Source organism: Acomys minous (assembly GCF_964271855.1).
Source record: "Acomys minous genome assembly, chromosome: 14".
NCBI classification, from domain to species: Eukaryota; Metazoa; Chordata; class Mammalia; order Rodentia; family Muridae; genus Acomys; species Acomys minous.
Genome location: NC_140496.1, coordinates 66,806,071 through 66,833,571, shown reverse-complemented (window position 1 = coordinate 66,833,571; position 27,501 = coordinate 66,806,071). Strand labels below are relative to the sequence as shown.

Sequence of the window (27,501 nt, the reverse complement as noted above, 5' to 3'; positions counted from 1 at the left end):
GGTTGTTTTTCCTTCCCTCGTGAGGTGGCAGTCATCACTGGTCTGCTCCTCTATCCCCAAGAAGTTTAACAATTTTCTACAGAGTACTGGACTACTGACCCTCACTTTGGATTGGTTCTTCTTCCCTCCGGGTCCCTGGAGTGAGAATAGAACTTCCACTCACTATGACTCACTTCTCTAAGTATAACTGCACATCCTAAAACAACGACCAGCACTAACCATCTACATGGTGCAAAACGGTTCCCATCTCTGTCCCATTTTAGATTCAGATTTTATTTTGTAAAAAAAAAGAAAAATGCCACAGTCAACTGTGTTTGTTCATCTAGTAGAAGTTAAAAGTAGTCTGCTGTTTCCCTATGATCAGGAAGAAAGGCACCACCTGGTCCTAGCTCCAAATTTAACACCAGTACAAAAAAAATAACATTCCTTTAGAGCATGAATTTCTAAAACTTCATCCAGAAACCGACAGTTAAAAAGGACACTGCAAGCATGTTTGCTTTCATGAGAAGACAGGAGTTCACTGGGGATCTTTTCTGTCCCTCAGCATGGTCCTAGTTTCCAGCCACAGAATATCATTATTCACTGAAGAGCGTATTTGAAAACATTGGCAGAGATCATGAGCAAAGCTCCCCCAGGGAGAATTCAGTACAGCAAAAGTCCTATTTTTCCCCTTTCAATGTACTTAAGACTTTCCTGCTGACTGTGTCTCTCTTTTCAAACTGCCGTGACTCTAATAAATAGCAAAGATGAATGTCATGCAGGAAAATGGAATTCTTTATATATATAGAAAAACATTCATGCTATAAACATCTTATAAATTAAATTACACTAAGAGTATTCCAGTAACAAGCGTGTCATGGGCCCTCAGTGAGCTTAGATAGGCCACATGCATTTATGTCATTTATTCTTCAAATAACCCTGCAAGGAGATCATAACACATTTATTTCATAGGTAAGAAATACAAAATTTAGAGAGATTAATTCATTTAGACCATAGGTGATAGACCCAAACTACAGAGCTGACCCTTTGCCTTATATACTAAGAACACTCAATAGAGGAGCTACAAGCTAGACCTGGGTCAAACAACTGCCCTTGACAGCTGAGAGAGGAACAGGAGAAAACAGTGTCTGACCACAATGCAGGCATTCCATTGGTTTGCTTTTGGTGGAGTGTAAACTATTCTCAGTGGTCATTGGTGTTAGTGTCCATGAACTCGAAAAGCACCACACAGCAGAGAAAGGAGGGAAAGGACTCTCTGGCTTAAAGCAAGCGTTAATGACAAATATTAACAAATCTCTCTCTCTCTCTCTCTCTCTCTCTCTCTCTCTCTCTCTCTCTCTCTCTCTCTCTCTGTTTGCATGTGTCTGTATGTCTTTTTCATCACTTGCCAATAATAATAGCCAATGTTTATTTACCGCCTTATGTGCAATGAACTTTTTTCTCTAACTCAACAACAACTGCAGTGCACATTTGGAACACAGAGGTTCTGCTCAGTGCTCAGATATGTGCAGAGAAGAGCTCCTACAGTGGTACATACCACTGAGAAGCCAGCAATGGGTTCATACAGGCTTAGCTGCTAAAACGACGAGTTGTCATTCTGAGGATACATCAGCCCGAGCCCGAACATCTATTCACGTGAAGACATCACTGTAATTTTCCGACCAATTACTCACATCTGTCAAAAATTCAAATTTATTGATATCAAACAGTAGCCCATTGGGCAGACCCTACAACAGTGACCTTCAGAAATCAACACACCAAAGGAAAAAAGAAAAGAGCTCATGTCAGCAGTTGCATATATTTAATTACAAATTCAGATGTAAGGGATAAAGATGCCCCTATCTACTAGCATCATTATGGCAGACTTTTTTTTTATCATCTTATTTAGTGTTCATTATGTCTCTATATAGGATATCACGTTCAGCATTTTAAGAAAAAAAAAACCAAAACTAAGGCCTGGAGAGGTATAAAAACTTGCGCAAAGTCATGAGAAGTCAAGAGCAAGGAGTAAACTTCAGAAAGCGGTGCTCTCCCTTCCTATTCCACATTAACTTCACTCATCCTTCAAGTCCTGTGTTCAGAGGACTGTGCTAAGACAACTATGGTAAGCCTTAGGAAAGAAGGAGGGAAGAAGTGAGGTGCAGTGAGGTCGCTGAGCATCAGACACTCCCATGGTAATTTTCAGGAGGATTAAATTGTCAGTATCTGCAGTGTTGCCCAATAGCCTAGTGTGGAAGTCCTCGGTACTATGGCACTGAATACTCGATGCTGGGCAGAAAGATCCCCTTATCTTCCAAAACAATGGGCTTGTTCTTTGTCAACAACTGAGTTAGTGCTTGTGGAAAGTAATAAATTCCCGATTCACTTTGAGGGTCCAATATTCTCAGACAGCCAGGGCAGCTGCAAAGTGACTCTAGGATGCAGCTCTGTGGTGACATGGAAATTAACTGCTGTTGCACTGCAGCCATTTCTGTGAAATGAGGTGACAGCCCTGAATAGCGTGGCAGGAACAATATGTGGAAGAGCCTTTATTGTGGTAGCAGCATTCACAGTGCCATGTCCATCTTACGTGGTCAGGCTCCCTCGGTTGCCCTGGAGACAAGAAAAGGCAAGAATTCTCTTCATCATCAAATCATTAGCTGCTGGTAGCAGACACGTTGTCTCAGCTCCATGTCCTATGCTTGTCATCTGTTCTAGAACAGTGTGTGAGGAATGGACACGGTTTTATATGCTGGCTGCAAGTTCTGAAAGCAGGATCTTTGTAAATATGGACTAGCCCTCTATCAGGTTTATAAAGAATTGCCCAGTTTGAGAAGGGATAGGAGTTTCCTCAAACTAAAAATCATGATTCATTCTGATGAGAGACAGGTCATTTCATCTTCATGTGAGGTGGATAACTAATGAGAGACAGGGCTATAAAGTGGGACAGCAGGAGCCATCCTGAAACTATGTGTGACTTTTGAGTTGAATGAATGGCTCTCCTTATGAGAAAAGATTAAGATGACAGGATGACCCACACAAATTTCTGACTTACTCCATGGGATGGTTGGATAAGCCACAGTGTTACATGCCGGCACATGAGTTTAACAAAATTAAAACTCCTTAAATATCAAGAAGATTTCTCTCTGTGTTCCAGGTAAGAAACTTTGGTGTGAAGAATGGAATTTGGACACCTGCAGTGCCAGTCTTGTTGTAGACTAATTCTGGGGACTGAATATATTGGATCACTCTTGCTCAGACAAATGAGACAAACTTCTTCTTCTTCTTCTTCTTCTTCTTCTTCTTCTTCTTCTTCTTCTTCTTCTTCTTCCTTTCTTCTTCTTCTTCTTTTCTCTTTCTCCTCCTCCTCCTTTAGAAAAGAAAGGGAAAACACAAAAGGGCTAAATCAGTTTGTTTACTGGAAACATAGGCTGAAACTGGGGGAATTCTTTGACTACTACACTGCACCTCATCTGGTCTGTCATCCTCAATGAGAGTGGAAGCTAGAGGGACCCTCCTAATCCAGGCATAGTGACTCTATTTCGGATTCATGTCAGGCTGCAAATGACTTGGTTCTGTTTTACAATGTACACTGTTACTTACTTAGCAGCATAAAAGGATCCCAACCTTGATGGCATTCAAGTTTTACTGGGCCATTGCTCTAAGAGGTCCACTGTGAAAACGAGCCTCCATATGATAATTCTGGAATGATAGGTGATAGATGTGTGGAATTACAAATGTGGTATTGTATCGTAAAATCAATGCAAGCATGAATAAATGATTCTTTTATGGAATTGCTGCATATAAATCTATGGGTACATGCCTCACATTCTTATATTTGATGCCCCATTGAGCTTAATACATACATGATCTGGGAACATTTTTAAAATATTATGATCAACTATAAGATACACATGTATCTAAGGTATTCATGTAATAATCTGATAAGAGCATGAATTTGTCTAAATTTTGTTTCCTTGTTTCAAGTGATCTAGAAAATGCTATTCATTTTTTCCTCTTATGATTTATTTTTATTAAAACTTTTGCAGTGAGAAAATCCCAACACTCTCTCAAAATTATTACAGCTTGAATCTTACATAAGCTGCCAGAATAAATTATTTATGTTGGAAGACTTATGACTTTATTGCATAAAGATATGTTTGCCTCCTAATGTATTAGAAAATTATGAATCTCATACTTTGCCATAATATCTCAAAAAGCAGAACATTATTTTCCTGCCATTTGTGTGTTACAAGTATTATGATGAAATTTTCTCTCAAGAAGTTTCTTCTTCATTTTATATCAGAGAATCCTTATCTATTGAAAAGGCTGCATCCTCAGTGGGATAGGTTTTATCTTATTAACAGTAGATCCAGTTTTTCAAAAACCCCAAGTGCTTGTCTACACAACTGCAGCGTATTCTTTCCTACATGTTTTGGGAATTTTCTTCACCATATATCTATTTCACTCACTGTCTTGAGTGAAACACATAAAACAATAAAGAGCTGTTTCAGAATCCCCCGACTTTCAATCTATTAGTCAGATTAATGGGGACGACACACTGGTTCCACTGTTATATCTCTCCAGTGGCAATCTTCTAAAATTAGGGACTGCCAGTCTAGGGGGAGCAGGAGAACTCTATATCATTTTAAATTTAACTCCAGCCTACTCGGGAGCTGTTAGAGGTGATTAAAGGAGATTTCTAGCCATTGTATTCAGCCCAGTAGTCTTGAAGTTCAAAAGGTAAAAAGCACTTTTCACCATAAATAAACTGAGAGAGAAAATTATTTTCAATGAAGTTTCAATTTCAGTGAAAATAAAGTAGGTAATTATGTTGGCTATTATTGAGGTCACTGCTTTCATTGGCCATCTGGTTTAAGACTAAAAAATAGGTATCATTTGCGACGTGGACAGAAATGAGCAGTGTCCAATGCTTCCTTTTTAAAGTCCTGCAAATTCAGTTAATTCACATATTAACAATCTTCATGAAGCAATTACTGGGGCGGGGGGCGGCGGGAATGACCCGATGGCCTTTTAGAAGCTGAATAACTCGGGAGAGTGGGGGCGGAGGAGAAAGAAAGGAACATGTCATGTCTTACCATTAATTATCATTGCCACATTTCCATAGTTACTGGTTTTTGTATGACGGTTTATGGCATAACACTGTTGAAAGCCAATGGGGAAAAAAAGTTATGGACCTGAGTTATCATTCTACTTTCTCTGGTTTTTATATGTTTAACCTTAAACTTTATTTTCAAACTAGAAACATTATTCGGTAGTGAGGAATAGTGTTTAAATTTTTCCTAATATTGTTCTACTGTCTGTCATCTTAGAAGGGACCAAAACAATACAGCAAACTTTGTGTCTGCTCTTTTAGTCCTTTTCAATGCACAATGCCTATTCTATATTTATTATTTTCTTCTACATATGAGAAATGTCATTACTGGACCTTTGTATATGTGTTCCTGCTACCTCTTACTGCTGCAGCATATCAAAGAAGAAAAAGTTCCGTTTCTTTGCTTTGTCTTCCTTTTCAACTTTTCAAAGACATAAGCGTATTGTTCAAAGAGAGCAGGAGATGCTTTTAATTTGATTTGAGTCTTTTACTTTAGGGTGGCTTTTATTCACATATCTTTTGTAAAAAAAAAAAAAATCCAGGTTCTGTTGTCTTGTGTTTTGCTTTCCTAACACAGAAGCCATTCGCTTCAGGTTGTGCTATTCAATCTCAAAATAGAACACACACTTTATGAAGGTCTCCTTTTCTGAGTCCACAGTTGTTGGAGAGGCTTTCAAAAATACCCTTGCTGTCGAACAGAGATGTCAGCCTAAAAAACAGGAGAGCAGGGGCTGAGTTTGGAGCAAAGCAGGATAAAAAATAAGTTGCCTAGCGGAAAACAGAAACCTGGATTTCTAGCTTGAGGTCATTTCTATTCAGTCAAGTAGTTGGGAATTACTCACAGTCGAGATTAATGATTCTGTACAGGTGGAGGGAGGGGCTCAGCAACATCCCCAGCAATTGCTCCTGACAAAACCCATTATCCAGTGACTCTCACAGGGAAGTGAGTGTTAAAACATCACTGGAAAAGAGACAGAAGCCAAGAACGTGGCACAGAGAGCTGTTCCAGGGCAGGGGTTGGATGGGTGGCATTTTAACACAGAGCTGAACAGCTGGCTTCTCCTCGCAGAGTAAATGCATTACTTAAAGAGTTTTCTCCTGGGGGTGGCATAAAAAAGAAAAATCATAAATCAGACACCTCCCTCACCCCCCAAACATCCAGATGGACACTCGGGAAGGTCAAGTGAAATGATGGCTGGGAAGAAGTAGAAGTGTAACTCCTAGCACACCTTCCACAGCCACAGCCACAGCCACCTCCACACTGATTTTGCTCAGTTCTTTTATATAGCTTTAGAACATTAAGAGAAGAAAACACCGTCCTAGGCCAGGAGACAAAATCCTTTAAAAGCAATACTCGGTGCAAAGATCTTGCAGGCAGGTGCCGGCAGAGTCTGCTTCCAGTGCAAGCGGTTGCAAATTCACAGATGGTCAGTTTGGGTTCTTGTCATAAGCTTCATGACTGTGTGAGTGGTCTGGTGCCAAGATACTGCATCGTTCTTGCCCCCAGGGCCTCACTCTGGTCCCCAACCTACTTGGGTCATTAGTAGCTTTGTTTACCATAAGACATGGCTTCTCTGCTCTCATCTTGGGAAGAGCAAGCTGACTTCACATCTGCTTTCCAAGGGATAATTTCTGCAGCCAGGACCAATTTTGCACTTTGGAATAAGCTTAGCAATTAGATGACACAAAGAAATCAGATAGCTTCCTATTTGGAATACGAAATTATTTTCTCCATGGCTAGTGGTATAATATTGACTTCTTACAAATATTTATATACCTGGCATCTTAGCTATGAGGCCTGAGAGAGAAGACTTAGCTCTGTATGAAAATAATAGCTGTGATTATTGGATAGTCCCTCCCCGCCCCCATAACAACACCCTTTAGCCCCACTTTATGCCAAACTAGAAATTAGGAGGCAGCTCAGATGTAGAAACGAGTGCTGAAAGTTGTTCATCCATCACCAAGGAATGATCTCTTCTCTAATGGGGATTTTCTGCTGGATTGCCAAGTGCATAATATTCCCCTGGAGCAAGGCTTCATACAGCAACACCACTATGGCACATTCTGTGATAAACGTTTAAGTCCAGAGGGCCGGGCAGCACCATGCATCAGGGTGTTAATTGTGTCATCCAGTTACTATCAGGTCTTAAAGCCAGAGGGTCAGAAGAGTTTAGCTAAGTGTGAGGTAGAATCACAATTAAAATCCATCAGAAGAGCCTCATCAAAGCCCATTATCTCTGTGCTATTTTTAAGCCTATGAGGGATGTGTGCTGCATTGGAAAAAAACCTTCTGTTTATTCTGTAAATATGTACGGAGCACGAGCTGTGTTGGCCGCTGTTCTAGATACTGGAGTTAGCATGGTAAGAAAAAAAGACACTCAGACCTTGAGATCCTCAAGGATCTCCACTCATATGACAGTGTGAGGACGTGGGGAATCATTTGGTGTCAGGGTATTGCTTCAGCAGAGAATTCAAAGGAGTTATAAAGAGATAGACCAGAAGATTTTGGAAAATGAGTATCCCAGAAATAGTGTTCACCTCCTCCTGAAGGCAACAGTCATGGCTAGAGAGTGATGAAGGGAGGCAGGAATGAGAAGGAGGGAGGCAGGTATTGGTACCACTCAATATCCATGAAGCCAGGGTAAAAGGTGTGGCCTTGATTCTGATCCCAGTGCATATAGCAGGGGAGTGGCATGACGTGGGCATTTTCATTTAAAAATAATAATTATAAGAATTATGGCACTGTGAACAGTGGATTTCATGTGTCAGTGGGAAGGCCAGATAAGAGGTAGTGAGACCACAGTTTTCTAGGCAAAAGGTATTAGCAGCTTGTGCTGTGTTTGGGGTAAAGCCGATAATGAAAGTGGGAGGTGCCAGGAACTGCCGGAGTCTGAGCCTGCCTTTGTGCTCGGTACTAAATCTAAATTTCTTGGTAGGTTAGAACAGAGGTGTGCTTTTGCTCGCTTGTATTGCCCCTGTCATGTGGATACTTTGTCCTGACTGTTCCTACCTGATTCTACTTCATGAAGAGAGAATTGGGACACAGGCAACACCATTCAAAGTTGTGAATCCCTTATTGATAGCCAGTGTGGTGGTCAGTCAGATAAAAGAACCTAGTGACTATTTACTCAGAGCAGATTGATCTCAACCACTGCCATTCATTAGCTACGTGAACTGGGACAGCTCATAAACCTTCATTGAATTTTGGATTCTTCATATAAAACTGCCAGGATGAGGGTACCTACCTTATAAGATGAACAGAATTAGCTAAACCAAAGCATGAAAAGTGCTTAGAATAAAGGTTAGTACAGACCAAGTGATCCAAAACCCAATGACAGCTTTCACGTTCTTTTTCATTTGACAGAATTGTGATATATCAACGTGGTTCCTTTTCATCACTGAACCTAAGAAGGAATATATAAGGAGATCATTTTTAAAATACATCTTCTAAATGAAAGAACTAAGCTTTGTTACTTGCTAGATGCATCATATTTAATTCTATCACTTATAAGCATCTCTGTAATCAAAATAGTTACCATCTGTGGGCAACTTTTAATAGATGGGTATCTGTTTTCAGCTCCAAAGCTATCATACTAGGGAATAATCTGATGTACCCGTTACACACACCTGGGAGCCAAGACTCAGAAAGGTCACTTATTATCTCAAGATCCAAAGCTAGTGAGTTTGTGATCTAGGATGTGGTTCTTGGTCTGTATGACTCACAATCTTTCCTAGTTTTTCTTAATCGTGGATAATAGGCAGGCTTCACCAGGCTACCTCCAACTCTCAAACCCATCATGAAAGCGACCAGGAAAAAAAGACTTCTCTCTTATCATAGCCCCATGCCAGCCCAAGTTCTCACTGTGTCTGGACTAGTTTCCAATTAAGAATGTTCTGAGCTAAATTCTTAGCCTAGTTAGCATGTATTGATCATGCATTTTGATGTCATTAGTCAAGCCACCCACATCAATATGAATTCATTACGGGCGTCTCAAGAAACAAACTGAAATGGGTTGGAAATCACTGGAAAGCTTTTTTTTTTTTCACATGGTCATTCAATCTTTTCCCATTATTCTCACTTTATTGCTCTTGGCAGTGTAGTTTAGGCTCTATTGATGTTAGCGTTGTAAGCTAAATCTATATTATATGGTTTATCACTTGGCCATAAAAATTCATTTATCTTGAAATTTGGGCATGATTCTTCTTTACTGACTGAATTCTTTGTCATAAAGTTTTGTTGTGTGAGTTATGTAGTTCTAGAAAGAACAAGACACAATTTCAATTTATGATTCTTTTGTTTTTTTTCTGCTTGCTCCTCCAAATAAGATGATGAATTTAAAATAGCAAGTGGATAACTATAATATTAATTACAGTGTTTTAGCTGTGTAGGCATTACAGCTAACAAAATCCAAGGATTCTCAGCAGAAAGTTGTGAAAAAAATACATTTGCATTTTGCAAGACTTGATTTTTCAAACAATTTACTCCCTGGTCCATGACAAGCAAGGGTCGTGGTGATAATGTTGGGAGTAAATGCCATATGTTTATCAAGTTGGTAACCTTATCATTCATATCATCAGTGACTAAAATGCAATGATACCTATAATGGGGGAGAATTTTATGTTTGGATTTGGAGTAGTTCTAAAAGTAAGGACTTTTCTTGTTAGACCAGTGGTTCTCAACCTTCCTAATGCTGTGACTATTTAATACAGTTCCCTGTGTTGTGGTGACCCCCCAGCTATAAAATTATTTTTATTGTACTTCATAACTGGAATTTTTCTACTGTTATGAGTCATAATGTAAATACCTTTGTTTCCTGATGATCATAGTAAACCCCCACTAAAGGGTCCTTTGAACAACTAAAGGGGTCTTGACCCAATTGCTGAGAACCACTGTGTTAGACTACAAAACAGGAAGCTTCCAAGAAGGTTTTCTAAAAATCAAAATGATTGTCGACAAAGTGAAACTTCCATGTTCCAGTTTACACAGTAGCCTTGCTCTCAACTCACTATCTTTTAAGGTGTATTTTTCTTTCTACCTTATTAACACAACTAGAAACATCCGCTTTGTGTTCAGGGAAACCTCTTACATAGCCTTTTAGAGCACTTTTTTTGGCTGTAGAGTCACACAAACTAGAGGCATACCTTGGCTCCTTAAACTGTAGGATCCCGTGTAACAAGTAACCTCTCTAGCCGTGGCTTCTGTAGCATGACATTTCCAGAGATGATAAAACAAAATGCCTGTTGGCCACTTGTAGGACACCAATGATAGACCAAATGTATGGTTCCATTTCAGTCTAGTTCAATAAACCAATGCATTGACTGAGGTTACTTAGACCAGTGTGGGTGAAGGGTTCCTTTCGTAAGCTTGAGGCAACAAGGCAACATCACGGAAACTCGGCCCACATCAATGAAAGCTCTGCCAACATGGGTAACATCTCACAAAACCAGCATCCGTGAATTCCAAGCCCAGCCTGCAGACTGCTCCGCTGAAGTCTCCTCCCTAGCAGCAATTGCTTAGTGCCTACACCTTGGGAATGGGTCTTGAGAGTCTTGTAAGTTGTATAACTCTCGTGAGTTTCAAGAGCTCGTTCCCTTCTCTCCATAAGGGAATGTTTCAGTGCTTAGGAAAGACCTTCTCTTATCTTCCCGCTCCGCCCTCTCTGTCTCTTCTGCCCTATTCCACTCCCTTAGACCTCTGACTGGGAAGGAGGCTCTCCTCCCCCACCGTCTGATCACAGTCTCATCAGGGCAGCCTGCATCCCCTTTCTCTGTGTGCCTGCAAGGCTGCCCCGCCAAAAGGCGGGTGATCAAATTGCAGGCTCCACAGTTCATGTCAGAGGCAGTCCCCTCTTGACCCCTCTCCACACACGGAAAATGAGCTGTCCATCAGCTACATCTGAACAGGGGTCTAGGTACTCTGCATGCATTCTCCTTGGTTGGTGCATCAGTTTATGAAAGCCTGCCCCCTCCCCCTGGGTCCAGGTCCACTGGCTTTGGTGGTCTCCCTGTAGCGCTCCTGACTGCTCCTGGTCCTTTCATCCCCTCCCCCGACTCTTTCAATCTGGAAACAACCTAGATATCCCTCACCCGAAGAATGGATAATGAAACTGTGGTACGTTTACACAGTGGAATACTATTCAGTTATCAAAAACAGAGAAATCAAGCCGGGCGTGGTGGTGCATGCCTTTAATCCCAGCACTTGGGAGGCAGAGGCAGGTGGATCACTGTGAGTTTGAGGCCAGCCTGGTTTACAAAGCAAGCCAAGGACAGCCAAGGCTACACAGAGAGACCCTGTTTTGAAAAAAAAGCATAACAAAAAAACAAAACAAAACAAAAAAAAAAACACAAGGAAATCTTGAAATGTGTAGGCAAATAGATGGAACTAAAAAAGATCATCCTGAGTGAGGTAACCCTGACCCAGAAAGATACACACGGTATATATTCACTTACAAGTGGATATTAAGCCAACACAGAGGTCTTCTGAGAGAACTGTGCGTTTGGGACAGGTACTGAGACTTGCAGATGGACTCTGGCCAGAGAGCTGCGAGTAGTCTAGTAATTTTAAAGCTCATAGGAATCTTTCCTTTCTTTGCAGTCAGTAAATAAACTAGCCATCCAAGGCAGCCATGGCTTAGACTCTTTTTTTTTTTATAGGTAGACTTTAGGAGCATAGAGCTCTAACCCGAAACTTCGTTCACCTGTTTAAACCGTGGTTTACACCACAAACAGATTCAATCCAGAATGAAAAGTCAAAATCATTAACAAGTTAGGAGCACTGGGTATAAAGGCACCACTGTCCAGAAAGGTATGAGCTGGATTCATGTGCATGGTCAGATGCAGCCATGAGGGCAGACACCCTAGGAACATACTGATGCATGGCAGCAGAGGGCTGTAGATTAACTAAGAGGCCTACCCTCACTGGCCCTGCAAAAGCACAGTCAGAGTCCTGGAAGATGAAATCAGATAAGCAGACCTGAACGAGATCACTCAAATCTGAAACTGTTCTTCCAACGGCAAGAACACAGTCTGGTTCTGTGGGGAGCTGGGCTTTAGCTGCTGCCAAAATAAGCCAAGATGCTCATTCGGGGAAGGACAGTAGGTGGAGAATTTGCCTCTCTTTTCCTGTGTACCTTTTCCTGTGAATCATGTGACAGTCAATCATGGTTTTAATCCCTAGAGTACAGTAGCCAAGATAGGGGCTAAATCCAAGATACAATTCAGTGTAAGACCTTAAAATTTGTAAACATGCGGACAGGATTCCTATCTGCAGATAAACAGAGCTGGGACACCTACCCCGTAAGACAAACACCATACTCTGGGCAGCTTCAAGTGGGTAATTCCCTGTCACTCAGCCCAAACCTGTTTCCCCAATCTTTCTCTGTTTGCTCTAATCCTCCCTCTAAGCTACTCTCCTTCTTCCCACTAGTCAAGAAATAGAAGCAAAATGTATAGAAAGCCACAAAGGAAAGACTTCCCTGAAGACACCACTCAGAGGCAGGAGTGAAAACTCAGGTCACCTTCTCTTAAGCTCCAGGAATGATGTCTTCTCTCCACAGTCTTGGAAATGGAGAGGTTGTCTGACAAACCATGATTTGAAACAGAAGAAGTTACTGAGAATTTCCTATGATGTGCAAGACAAAAACATAGATGCTTAGGCTTCAAAAAGTAAAAGATAGGCCTGAGATTACAGAAATAATAAAAGAGATATCTACCACCCTCACTGAAAAATGCCAGCTAATGTCCTCCCTGGGGACAGGCACCAGTGTGGACAATGAAAGCTGCAAAACAAGAGCCTAGCTTTAATAGCCTGTACCGTAATGGAGAAAACAGGAAATGACCATTGAGAAGGGATGTTTGTCACAGGCTTAGAACCCAGGAGACTGACTGTATGTCAGGAAATGTTCTATTTTAGTTATACTCATTAACTCACTTAATCTACATAACAGCCTTTGCAGTAGACATCAGGTAGGAAATTAACCATTTTATGAACTAAGCGACCATTGGTTGAATGACACACACAACCATCCAGCTCGTGTTCGGAGGACCCAAAGAATAATCCAGCCCGTTCAAACTCCATCTATATTCAAATCAATAAGCACCCACTATTTAGGCCATCTGTCATGTGGCTTCAAAGGCAGGGTAACATCTGTGGGTCGAGACAGCCAGGGAAATTTTCTTGGTGGAGCTGATCTGGACACTGGACCTTAAGAATGGGAGAAAAATTTAGGAAGGAACATCACCATAGCAGAGTCACCAAGTCCAGGTAAACTAGAGACACTAAAGGGTCAGGAGAATAGCATGGACAGTGCTTAAGATTCAAAAAGGTGTTACTACTAGTTTTGCATCGCTTGCTCTACCTCCAGCATCCTTGGGTAAGATTCATAGATTGCCATAAGGTAGAAACAATAATAATATTAATAAATATTAGTACTAATAATACCTATTTGTCCAGGATATTAGAGTATTCAAAAAGAAGACATACATAGAGTATGTAAATTTTCTGATACTTTAATTTTAGTTATACGTACACCAGTGTAAGCCTGTGTATATGTGTTTGCTAGCAGAAGAAAGCCTGTTTCGTAGAGCCAAAGCAGATGATGGGAAGATTTTAATCACGTCCTGCGGGACCCTGGCTACACTGTTATCCAATTAGCAGTGGGGGGCCACTGAAGGTTGCTAGTGAGAGAAGGAGTGGAGAGTACTGTGAAAACACTTTCTGAAGAAACGCAATCTGGCTATAGCACTTCTGTGAGATTTAATTTAGGGGCGAAAGAACAGACACAGTTGGGAAGCTATTTTAGAAGCAAAAAGGAAGCGATGGATATGGAATATGTGATTTTTTTTCTATATATTTCATTTATTCATTCACTCAAAAATACTCAGATATTCATTGAGCACAGTCTGTTACAAAGTGCTGTTCTGGGCATTGCGTACCAAAAACCCAAAACAGGCAGAATCTTTTTCTTCATTCAGTTCACAGTTTAGGAAAATCTCATTAGTTTTATTAAGGGCATAAATCCAAAACATTAAAAAAAAAATGAGGAATAAGGTGTAAGGTGTAGAACAAGGTATTTTAAACATGTCCTGTGATGGCTCTTGTCAGGCTCCACCCAATTTTGTTCACTCATGCTTAACCTAACTTCGATACAGCATCGTCTGCTTTAGACAAAAACTGCAACATCTTTTCTCTGTACTTTAAATAACGCCCCCAGCCTCCCAATTGAATCCAAAACAATCCTCGATCTTTCTCTCTGCACATCTGGATCTGATGTCCATGAAAGACGCAGTTTTTACACGCTTCTTGCCAGACACATTTTCTTCACTGAAGTATCTCCCCCACCTCCTGACACCCCCACACCTTTGCTCTTCTTAGGAAGAGCTTTCAAATGTCTGCTCTGGAACCCGCCAGAGACTTTGCTGCCCCTTTCAGGTCATACTTTACACACCTTTTGCTTACCCAGCTGAGAATCCTCTCCTGTAGGTACCAGGACAGGATGCTACGTGCTTTTCAACTTCTTGTTTGAAGCTCAGTTTTTGTGAAAGTTCTCTTCCATGAAATAAGTCGTAGCACGACTCACAACTTGTTTAAAATCCCATGAAACTTTTTTTTTAAGTGAGGGATTTTTGTCAGGTTCTCTCTCAGGGAGAAAAAAAAAGAACAATCTCCCAATCTTCGGTGGGTAAACAGTTATTCTATCTCTGAAGGGCTTGTAGGAGTGACAAGCAATTTCTTTTCTTTCTTTCTTTCTTTTTTTTCTATTTGGGAAGAACTTCTCAGGCATCAAGGAACCTAGAATTTATTAATGATAAAGGTGTGCTGGAAGGCACAGAGTCTGTACTCTATGAAGCTTCTTTACATACCTAGACAGAAGGACCCACGCTAATCATAACACACACTGTTCCTAAGGCTCTGGGGTCTCTCCTGATAGGTCTTAGAGTTGTGCCTGGTGGTTGCAAAGTTCTTACAGGCAGCCACAAGTTAATTGACTCTTGCTATTCACAACAGCCATACAAAGTGGCTGGAAAGGAGGAGGCATCAGCAATCCCAAATACAGAGCCCCAAGTGATGATGTTCACATTTAAACCTATACCACTGGATGCTACCAACATAAGCAATTAAATATTATACTTTACATTTCAAGTTTTGAATGTCACTGGAATTTGTAGATGGGAAAACGACAGTGTGAGCTGCCGTGATCCCCACTCACATTACTGGAGAGATTTGCTTTGGGCTCATCCATACTTGTCACCTCTTTGTCCTTTCTTAACCTCAGTAAAGTATTTTAGAAATAAAAATTAGATGTTGGAGCTCCAGTTCAGCAGCGAATGCATTTTGGAAAATTAGCGATCATTTTCACTCAGAGTCAGGCGTCCCTAAATGAGTCCTGTCATCATTTTGCACATTCATTTGATTCCATGATGTTGTTTTCCTCACCTTGAATTTATTGACACCAATTCATTTTGCTTTGACATTGGCATTAACAAGGAAATGGCTTTGTTTCATCCTGACATTATAAAATCACCTCTCAAGACTTAGGTTGACATTGTCAGGAAGTGGACAAGAGTGTATTACAGTGATTCCTGGAGGAAAAAAATCATTAAGAAAAGGCACTGCTGTGTGATTTCAGTAACTATTTTTCATACTTAAATATCCCTGCTGTTTATAAATCCTAAGAGGGCTTAGACCATATTTAGAACTCTCTTGCCAAGTATACATCGGGAAATTAAGTCTCTAAGGAGACATTTGGCTATAGCTTGACAAATGGGAAATGAAAATATATTTTTTACTTTATAAAGTTATCAAAGGCATTGAAAACCTGTCTTTAAAACATGACACCACACACACAAACACACACACACACACACACACACACACACACACACACACACACACACACACACACACGGGAACTAATGACACAGCATCTCCTTTCAGTCCTAGACACTTCGTTTCTTAATGCTAGGTTCTCTGCCTCCTCCTCAGGATGTACAATAACTTACAAGTTTGTATTCAGCACAGCATGGGCTTATATAGATTGCCTTGCATAATACCTACATCATTTTAATACAGAAATCTTCCTGCTTCTGAGGTCTGCAACTCCCTCCTACCCCAATATGAGGCTGCTCCATCTGTACTTTTAGCCTGTGCTACAAATTTAACTAATCACCTTCCCAACTGAAACAAACAAAAAAACAAACAAGTGTTGCCAAACCCCTTCGAGGCCTCAGTGGTACCTCTTCTCCCCATCTTTTCACTCATAATGCTCTGAACATAATAAGAACTAAATGTGCTTAATAGAAAGTGAGAGAAACGCTTCTGGTCCCTTGTCTCTAAATACTGGCCATCCTTGCTCCTTCGTCTCTCTTCCACCCTTTCCCCAGGTATATTTTGAATTTTCTAAAGAGGAAACTTTAATACATATCTCTGCCCTCCTTGTTAATGTTTTCTCCTTAAAATCTATGGGCGGGAACCTATATCACTTCACAGTATCCAGCCTGAGCTGGAGTGATAGACACCTCCAAGTGATTTTCCCATGTGCCACTAGTTTGCTCCTCCAATGTCCTCTCAATCTTTCACGTGTTCCTCCTTTCAAAACACACCTAAGGACTACCTTCTCACACTTACTTTAGCAAAACCACCTCACTCTCACTTTAGGTAATTAAAATAATGTCCTTAAGGAAAAATTCCTTCCAATTCCTGCCCTCTGAACCTTAAGCTTTCCATATCCAGAAATCTGCACCTGTCCACTTCCTTGCTTATCTGTCCAAATAGCTAACATGCTGTGAGTTTACTAATAACAGATAGGCATGCACCATTCATAAAGTGGCAGAAGAAAAACTAGACAAATTTTACTCCTTTAGCTAATAAATTTTTATTGAGCATCAAGTTAGTGCTTGAAGACAACTCTACAACCTCATATAACCAGTGAGGAAGAGACAGGTAACAGGAAGAGCTCACCTGTGGTTAAAAAGAAAAACCATTTATAAAGGTAGAAGGTTAACACCCTCTAGGCTCAAGCTTCATAAAAAGGAGTTTAAGTTGGTTTATATTCAACTGTGACTCTTTTTACCCAGAAAAGGGGAGGAATAGTCCATCGCGGGGATTACTGTGCCTTGATTTTCAAAGACAACAGAGTCTAGGCATTTGCTTCTGCCTTCACTAGTTACCAATAAAAACGGACGTCTGTCTTCAGATGCCATTGGATTCAGGAAGTTGTGCTGGTTCCCTTCTTGCCAGATACTGTGGCATGCTGCTTGATAAAAGAAGCCAGTGTCTGCAATATTCGTTATGAGTTTTGGAATCACTTATTTCCTGAGATGCTCTGGGACATATAAGATAATTGGCAGCATTATTATAAGTATATATTAATATAACAAATATTTTGTAGAATGTGATGGTGGGATTCATTTATGAAATTAATTGATTTTATCATTTCAGTATTATCATTTCAGTAAAAAATATTTTTCTCAAAAAGCAATAAATTCTTTTGTATTTGTAAAGATGGATGAAACACGCATGTGCATTTTTATGTTCAAAATATTGTATATTTCTTCTGGGAAATTTGGAAAGAAAAATATAGTGTAAAGATAGAATTTAAGCTGATAAAAATCAATTCTACTCTCAACAAGCCAGAGATAAACGTAGGGCCTATTTGGTTGCAATTTATCCCAAAGGCTTTGCTAAGGCTTTCATTATATAAGGCATGGAAGGCACAGGATCTGCATTTATAGAGCCGGTCATGGAGAAACTTCTCATCGTGGATAAACAGCCCGCATCTGCTTTTCTCTTGACATAATGACTTGTGCTTGGGAAGGATGATCTATTCCTGGATGTGTGTTGCCCTTGTGTGTGAAGATGCCTCCCATAACAGCCATCTTTCACCTTGAGCCCAGAGTAGAGGTTGCACCTTTTCGATAAATGAGAAAAGTGTCTTTGGTGATACCAAAGGAGAAAATCTGTGATTTCTCAGTACTGTCTTTGTGAGCACCTTGCCTATATCTGTGTCTGAAGGTGCTGGCCTAAATAGGATTTCAATACACCATTAACGATCACTTTGGGAATGGTGCCCAGTCTTAGGCTTGTAGGATTTTCAGTGAATTAATTCTTTCTCAAAACCAGTTGGGGCTTCTTATATGTTGTAAAGCCAAACCCTTTAAGGGATTTGGATGGTTCTTCTTCCTCCTACATTGGAGTCACCTGTCATTTCTTTCACACCTACTGGGATACTGCAGAGGGTAGATGTGACTCCTTTAAAATAAACAGGGCTTTTTTAAAAAATGATGTTGTAAGCAGTATTTTCCTTGGTTGCACAAGAGAAAACATCATTCTCATAACAAGTTCTTTGATAACAGATGAACAACCATAGGATAGCTGCTCCCTTGGGTCAGAACCTGCTCCATCTGGTTAAGGAGATGAGACATATCTGACCACTGAGCCGACAGCCTCCACACTGCTCCTGACAGGCCCTCTAGCCCTGTTCCCTGGGCTTGTTACTTTGAAATCGGGCAGACTGGATGCTGTCACAGAATGGCCACGCTTGCACCACCTCTGTTCCTGAAGGGTACAGACACAGACAGGAGCATAGGTCAAAAGCGAGCAATCAGCATTCTGTCCACGTGATGACTTCCAGAGTTCAGTCTGTTGTTTGAGTCTGCGCCTGATTCTCCCCAACCTTCAATGGTAAAAAGGCATCGGCGAGTTGGGGGGTGCAGGAGAAGCAGGTTTGTAACTCCCCACTCACCACCCCCAACACACACACACACACACACACACACACACAAACACACACACACACACACACACACACACCCTTGCTCCTCTGGAAGCATACCACATTTCCGTATGCTGGCAGACACAGATGAACACACATTAAATGAGGATAAATTTCACCTCTAAGAGAAAGGACGCTGCCATTCCAAAGTGACCTTGCAAGACTCCGTGGAGTACACAGCAGTTGAATGCAAATGTTCACCAACCACATGCTTTGGCTCCAGGCTCTCTCAAGATTCATATCCACAGAACATATGCAGATGCTGCCTTCAAGGGAGGGCATCCACGTTCCTTCCCACTTCAGGTTTCCTGCGTTGGAGATGTAAGGGACTCGTGTTACCTTGGCAGAATGAGCACCTTGCTCATCCACCCCGAATTTCTTGCCTTCGGGAGACTGAAGCAGGACCTGAACCCTAACAAAGCCTACTCGGGTTATATTTGGTCCTTTGTAGAATATTTCTGTATAACCCATCTCAAACCTCCCAGCAACTCCAGATGGGAAAGCAGGACAGGAGCTAACATCTCTGCTTTAGGAGTGAGGAAAGAGAACACCAAGAGGTTAAGGGACTTCCTCAAGGTCACCCACCACATTAACTACTGAGATGAGACTCGGACACAGGGTCTAATTCTCTTCATCCTACTTTATGCTGGTGGTACATGTGGGAGACAAAAACTATCTTGTTCCTTGGGATGCCAACTTTGACTGACAGGCAAAACAAATGAAATGAAAATGGTTACCAAATCTATCAACAAAACCTCATAGAATTACACAAGTCTGGCCATCTTCAGATATCTTATCAAATGAGGAAGAAATTCTTAATTGTTTTCTTTTGTGGAGGTAGCCTTTCTATTAATAATAGTCAGGCAGGGTTATGGAGAGGGATACATTAATGAAGCGCTTGCTTTACCTGCCTGATGACCCATGACCCCCAGAATCCACCCCCACCCCCAAAAAAGAGCCAGACATGGTGATACATGCTTGTTGACATTGATGCTGGGAAGGCAGAGGCAAGTATAACCCTGGAGCTACCTGGCCAATTAGCAGTACATACTTGAAAAGTTCCAGGAGAATGAGAGACCCTATCTTAAAAAAAAAAACTGTGGATAATGCCTGAGCAACAACAGCCAAGGCTTTCCTCCATCCTCTGCATACATGTACACACACACACACACACACACACACACACACACACACACACACACATACACACACACACATCTAAAAATTAATCATGTAAATAAAACCCAAGGGGGGGGGTGGTAGAAAAGCTACTTCTTACTAATGTTATAGTTGTCACCGAATAATAAACGCCACGAACACATATATATCAGCGTTGTTGCTCTGGCTCAATATATGCGCACCACCTGAAAAATAAGTGTTTGAGCTGAACGCTGTGGCATATGCCGGTAATCCCAGCACTCAGGGAGGCAGAGACAGATGGATCTCTGTGAGTTTGAGGCCAGCCTGGTCTACAAAGTGAGTCCAGGACAGCCATGGCTACATAGATAACCCTATCTCGACAACCTCCCTCCCTCCAAAACAGTCAGTATGTCATTCAAAAGACAGAGGGACAGATGTCACTAACCAGTTCATTATCAGGTCAGCATCTCAAAGTAAAAGTGTGACAATCTGAACCAGAATTCAGGATTAATGGCTCCTAACCAATTTCCCTACCATGTCATACCATCTCTCAGGAACCCATGTGGGTACAAAATGGGAAATATAGTTGATGTGTCTAGAACTTGTCCCTCAAACTCCACTGCAGTCTATAAAGTCTGTAAAGTTTTTTTCCATACCTCAGGATCTAAATGCATGCTCTATTTTCTGCCTTGCTCACAATATAGTAAAACAGCCACAAAGGCTGTGTAAATGGGTCATAATCGTGGGTCTTCAGTCCCCTGCTGCCAGCTCTCAAACACCTGAATGAGACCTCAGTGCGGTTCGCATACCTTTGTTATTACCCTGTTTGGTGGAGGTTATTCGCTCTTTGACGTTTCTTTGCAAAGGATGGGAACAATTTGGAACATCTTTCCCTCAGCAATCCTGGGCTTGGTTCAGGCGGTGAAGGTAGAGGTCACTTTATTAATACAGCCATCAAGGAAAGCTGTCATGGTAACACGTTGCATCAATTCCTTGAAGTACGGGAGACAAAGCCAAAAAGAGAAACTTTCAAGTCTATAAATACAGACCCAGCATTGCTCAAGCATAGCAGTGCTCATGGACAGGGCCAGCCTAGATGTATAGCTTTGAACCAAACACAAATAGAGGGAGAAAAGTCTCTTTAGTAATGCGGTGGATCAGTGCGATCGTGTGGGAATAAGTGACCCTTTTAGTTTCTGAGGGAAACGTGAATAGAACAAGGCATGACACCAAGTCCTGCTTGCTGCCCTCTTTGAATATAAGGGAGCATTTTCTAGGTCTGCTTTTTGACATGCTCCAGGCAAGACTAATAGAAGGGAAAGAAATCAAGATTCTGTAATTCGTATCTTGAAAATAGTTTGTTATTTGAGAAGAACAGATGTGTTTAAGAACCCCCACATACCTATACACACATTAACACACACATGCACATACTTATACACACATACATGTGCATGCATAAACACACATCACATGAACTTACATATCACACACTTAGGCACACACAGACATGCATCACATGCATTTACACACAAATACACATACAAGGCACAACTACACACACACACACACACACACACACACACACACACACACACACACAGACAACAGATATTCCCCACAAAAAGGGAAAAAAAATAAGACTGTGTAATTTCATGATGTCCTTCTGGTTTTCCTCATCCACAGTACAAGAGAAACAGAAGTAACAGTGGAAGCAGTCTTCATTCCGACTTTCTCCCTGGGAAATTCAGTTTTATAGATTATGGCAATTCTGAGAGCTTTTTTATCCTCTTTTGTGGCTTGCCTACCAAAGCTGGAAGCAGAGCTATCCTAATGCCCTGCTGACTCCAGTCTTTCCACTAAGATTCCACACCTCACCTTCCGGCCACACAACCCTGAGTCTCACATTGATACAATAACCTCACCTGCCGATGTCTTCTGGATGTCCTAGGAGGCACACTATTGGAAAGCATTCCAAGTGCTAGAGCATCAGAAGGTAGCCGGTCACATGGTATTATATTGGCCATGGCATAAATAAATTATTCTTATCAGCAGGAAAAAGAAAATACAATAAAGCGAACCCTACAAAAAACAGTCAGTCTACTACCAAAGGAATATCAGTCCCTCCTGCATCTGACTTAGACTTTACCATAACAAAAGGAGTTGTAGCTACCAAGTAACTATTCACAGCCAACCCTTCACATTTAAAAATGAAGATTCCTGTTTCTTAAGAAGCCTCTTTAGAGTCAACAACAATAAAGTCTAGATAAACTTAAAAATGAATGTCACCAACTAAATCCGGTTTGAAGCTGATCCATACAGAAAAATACCAAATACAGATGTGACTGAAAGTTACATGTTAGGTGAAAATCCCTGCTATCTCTTTAATCCATGACTTCGTGCAGTATAGAACAGAAAGGTCATGAACATTGCACTGAGGTGCGCATCCTCATGTCAGCACCGCAAGTTAATGACGGATGCCTAGAACTTTGCAATGGAAAGGAAGTCTATAGTTCAGTGCAGAGGAGCTCCATTATTAAACAGCAACATTCCATTTTAGTTAATTTTGTGTTATCATAACAGGACATCACAGACTAATTTATAACAATAAATGGCTATTTATAAGCTAAAGCTCTGGGTTTTTATCATAAAGTCCCAGTATTTTATCATAAAATACTAGAAGGTATTACATGGCAGACAGAAATTCCCATTATCCCATTATGTGCACTTTGTTCATTCCTAATAATACTTCTGAAAGTTTTCACTTTTTAAGAGTGTTACACTGTGAGCTACTCTTCAACATGAGTTTTTAAGAAGCCAAACTTTCAAAACCATAGCAGGCTCCTATGCCTGGGAAGACAGCAATGACACAATGAGATGTCAGCATTTTTCTCACTCTCAGCTTAGACCTTTGGAATTTCTACTTTTATATTCATGTCAGCTGATTTGCACTTGGACCTCCATTATTTCGGTATAACACTAAGAAGTTGTAGCAATTCAAAAATAGTATTAACAGATATCTCCACGCCCATCCGTGCAATTTGAAATCACACTAGTTAGGACATGTAGTGTGGAATTTACTGTCTAGGGAGTGATTCTATAACTCCTGGACCTGATGTCAGCCATATCTAAGAGCACAGACTACTGTGATGTCTGATGCCATTCACTGAACTCCTGATTTCCCCCTTCCACAGGAAGTACAACGTGCCTGGATTTCCATTCAAAGCTCTACCCTAAACTGATATGAGTTCCCTAATCCAGATCTTGTCTAAATGGTTTGAAACATGGTCAGTAGTGCTCTGTCACTGCCTCAATGGGAGTAAAGAGCAAATCACAAGATAAGGATGTGTATGGGTCCTTTTCTTCCACTGTAAGCAGTTTTAAGGAGACAATCCACTCTAGTGCTTTAGAGCTCCCTACATCCGCTTTCTTTCATCCCAATGGCCGTGCATCTGAGAACTCGATGTTGTTTGGATCTAGAACTGACAAACCTGCTTCCTGATCTTTGTCCCAGTGTACATTAGGGGCAGCTGTTTACTTTCGTTGGTATGACTGCACTCTGACTCAAGACATCATCATTTTAGTCTTTACCTTAATTGAAGAATAATTCCTTCTTGGTGGAAGAGGAAGCTGTCCCAGATAGGATAAGACATTTGGTAGTATCCATGGCCACTTCCCATCCATGGCATGCTATCCCTACCCAGTTGTGACAACCAAACACAAATAAATAAATAAATAAATAAATAAATAAATAAATAAATCTAGCCACTGCCTAATATCCTCTGTGAGTCATAATCTCCAAAATATTGGGACTTACTCCTACCAGCTGATGTTGAACTATTCTAAAAGTTATTTCCTCCAATTTCCCCAGTGTTTTGTTTTGTTTTTCTAATCATTCCAAACCCCTATCTGGCTGATTCAGACAGTAGAGATTCACATTACACATTTGCTCTGTCTAATTCAAATCAATCCTTCTCCTACTCTTCCACTTCATGTGTTAATTCATAAATGGTCTTCTATAAATCCAAAGTGATTTCATACTGTCATATGACGACCACTGCATTTCATTGACGGTCTTCTTCCAACCACTCTTCATGGGGTCGCTCTCTGCATATGGCTGAGACTTGGTGCTCTTCAGGCTTCTAGTCCTCATTTTGACATGACTGATATTCTCCCACCGTGAGACTGTGTTCTTTGTGTTTGATAACAACGGCCTTCACCACCCACGTTCCATGTCCGCATCTCCGTAATGAACCGTCGTCGCCTGAACCTTGAAGTAGTTTCTCCAAGTAGTAACAAAGCTTTCTAGGAGAATTTACCAACAAAGTCAGTAGGTCCAAAAACAATCCATTGGCTTTTCTGACTTCATACCTCTCTTAGTTCCTTTTCTTAATAAATCTTTGTGATTTATCCATATATTCAAATGCGACCTTAAAATCATTCACACTTGTTATGTGAACTGCTTTCGTATGCGCCTTTCCTTCTCTTCTCCATTGCTACAACCTAGCCTGTCCTGTTGAGTACCTGGTCCTTGTCTCCAGTCTATCTTTGTCCAGCTTCAGCTTTCCTTTTCCTTTAGAACTCTAGCTGACTCCTTCACCTTTGACAGTTTCGCACTGTCGGTTTCCCAAACTCTTGCAGTGTATATATAAACAACCAGAAACGAAATGTCCCCTAGCATTCTAGCCTCCTTTGTCCTTTCTGCATCCAGCCTTCCAACCACAGCTGATTCATCATTCACTGAGACCATCTTAGTGTCTCCTAGTCAGGTTCCAGTCAGAAAACAAGCTATCTTAGGTATTCCAACAGATAAACATTATTAAAGGAAATGGGATAATAGGTATCTGGGGACTGAAAATGAAAACAGGGCACTGAAGTAACTCCTGGAGAGTAAACACTCATAGAGGTAGGGCTTATCACTCGGGGCTGAGAAATTACAAGAAAGAAGAGGGAGGTTCCAGAAACTAACAGTGTGAAGAAGAGAGTTCACCTTAAAACCAAATCTCTGAGGAGGGATGATGTCTGGCTACACACCTGTAGCTGTCCTTTGAAGATATGCTACCAGGATGATGAAGGGATCCCCACGGCTCAGTGAGAACCTGGTTCTGAGTAAAGACAGGGAAAGGAATAAGGATAAGACTGGATAAGATGACCAAATGTCAAAGCTGAGAGAAAGGGCCATTGCAGGGCAGTACTGTTAACACAAGCCATTAAGCAGTAGGAAGAAGGAAATATCTTGATACACATCCTCCTTCTTTCTCTGTTCCTTCTGGGATTAATTGTTGGTGGAATCCAGCAGGAAGTGTGTAACCTCAGAGCAGGGATCAGTGTTCAAAGATAAATTCTTAAGTAACCTTCATGGCCCCCTTGCATCTCTTTGCTTTGGCTCACACAGTTTCCCCATCCATGATGCTCTTTGACCAGTATCTACCTTTCATGCACCTTTGTCCAAATACAACCTTTGTTCAAAAACAACTCACTTTCTATAAGTTTTCCTAATCTCTAAATCGTGAATATCACCATGTGTGTTTGCCCAACATTGCAAATACTTACTTTGTGGTCTTTTCTATACCTTGTCTGAATATCTCTGATGGTGTTTGTTGATTTTCCACAAAATTGTGAGCTTCTCTGTGACAACTAGAATGATAACCATGAACGGTATCAGGATGCTTGGCTAAGTGGGATGAAACCGATAAGGACATTCTAATAAGAGCAACAGTAGATCACTTCTGGAATGTGTTTCATACATTCCATAAGTAAATTAGAACTCTATGGAAACAGAGGAGGCCGTGCTTTCTATTTGTCTTACTGTCTCCATGGTGTTTAGTACGAGGTTTTACATGATGAAGAAGAGCTTGTTGGCACTTACCCATCTAGTCTGTTCATTAACCAACAGAATTTTGGTACTAAATGATATGAAGATGGATCATGAGGTTATAAGCATCAGGTAAGAACAGTAGGTAGATTTAAGTATGTTTCTAGCATGTGATTCCAGCCATTAGGTGGTACTGTATGCATGGTAAAATCTCTACTTGTTGACTTTTAACAGGATGGGCACCATCAGGAACTCAAATGTAATGTGCTTTGTAGTGAATCCTAAAGTAATAAAATGTATGCTAGTTTCCAAATTTTTCCTGTTTATATATTACCCAAGATATATCCCCTCCCCCCCAGTCCATGAGACAATTAATCCTGGGCTACGTCTGTTCCTTGTGTATTTATTAAATTCTCACAACCATCCAAATTAACTAGCAGATTATTTACATGTAGGAAAGGTATTGAATTTTAACTTAATCACTGGCTTCTCAGAAAAACGAAACCTCTGCTGAACAGCTGCTTTACATTCAAGTCCAAGAGGAAGAAAAATAGCTTTGAAAAAAAGAGGGGAGTGATATTTAATTAACTATTGATTTCTTCTCAATTATTCAAGGCAAGCAATCATCGATATTGATGGAGCAGATATTTCCCTGTGTCTAGTGCCCAAATGCAAGGAAATATCCCATTCTGCAATCTGCTGCCTTAAACAAGAAATGCTCAGAGTCTTTAACTTTGAATGGAAATGCTTACTTGGATCTGTTTATTCCATGCTGCCCCAATTAAACAGATATTTCTTAAAGTGTAAGCAAAGCAAAATCCTAAACACCTATGTATACTTTTCAAATGGACAAAAACAAAACAAAATAAAACCCATCAGAGCTTTACCCTATGATCCTGTGCTTGGGAACCTTGCTTCATAACTACAGGTCTTGACATATGAAAAACAAACAAACAAACAAACAAAATGGCTGACAAGATACCACAATTTGGATTCAAGCAAAGCCACCCACCAAGAGGCAGCTTGTGCGGTTGATGTTCATAATCCATGTGATACTGCCTTGTGTACCAGCATTTCGAACATGAATGATTTACTCATGCTAATTATATCAATGGACCTGTCTTCTCTGGCACCCTGGAATGTTGAGGAATATAGTCACACTAGACCTTGTTTAGGAAACTTTATTATTAGCTCCAAGGATGCCCAGTGCCACCTTTCCCCTTTCCTCAACCATTCACACACCAGAGAACTCCTGTCTTTGTGTGTGTGGACAAAGCCCCTCTTGAAGGTGACATGAGGATTGACCATGATTAATGGGCAAAGTAAATGTTATCTAGAGATATTACTTGGAAGGTGGGATTAGTTTGTAAAAATGATATGTATTTAATACAACCAGGCTGTGGTGTGTGTGTGTGTGTGTGTGTGTGTGTGTGTGTGTGTGTGTGTGAATCCATGTGACATCTTTGGAGAAATTGGGCCATGACATTTTTTGAATGAGAAACTGTTCTAATTTATAAAAAGCTCCTTTTTCTGCTCTGTGCCCACCTGCCCCCTGTCCAGAGTGGTCTGTGTGTTAAGTGCTTAAGCAGCATTTGTTGCTGGAAAGCGTTCCTTCCTGGCTCTCTTATTCTTTGTTGTTGTGTTAATTTCCCCGGGTTCTATTTAACATTCTGCTAAAT

General features: G+C 40.8%; 2 protein-coding genes across 12 annotated transcripts in view; one reads left to right on the top strand and one right to left on the bottom strand.

Moving 5' to 3' along the window:
- NTNG1 (netrin G1) overlaps positions 1-27,501 on the top strand; it is a 355,698-nt gene that overhangs the window by 325,936 nt on the left and 2,261 nt on the right. The window lies entirely within an intron of this gene.
- Positions 1,718-25,952, bottom strand: LOC311582781 (uncharacterized protein). Of its 5 annotated transcripts, XM_084756036.1 has the most exons (10): positions 25,561-25,952; positions 25,042-25,112; positions 23,599-24,312; positions 21,933-22,051; positions 20,817-20,999; positions 13,199-13,298; positions 8,409-8,499; positions 5,723-5,804; positions 5,079-5,142; positions 1,718-3,349 (listed from the first exon to the last, which is right to left on the bottom strand). In XM_084756036.1, exons 6-10 carry the CDS (start codon positions 13,215-13,217, stop codon positions 3,225-3,227), a joined length of 381 nt encoding a protein of 126 aa, XP_084612162.1. In that variant the 5' UTR covers positions 13,218-13,298; positions 20,817-20,999; positions 21,933-22,051; positions 23,599-24,312; positions 25,042-25,112; positions 25,561-25,952; the 3' UTR covers positions 1,718-3,224. The 5 variants fall into 5 exon arrangements, 1 of the variants encoding a protein (XP_084612162.1); XR_014774231.1 differs by lacking the exons at positions 13,199-13,298; positions 21,933-22,051; positions 23,599-24,312; positions 25,042-25,112 and having other exon boundaries at positions 5,721-8,499; XR_014774232.1 differs by lacking the exons at positions 13,199-13,298; positions 21,933-22,051; positions 23,599-24,312; positions 25,042-25,112 and having other exon boundaries at positions 5,079-5,804; positions 8,341-8,499.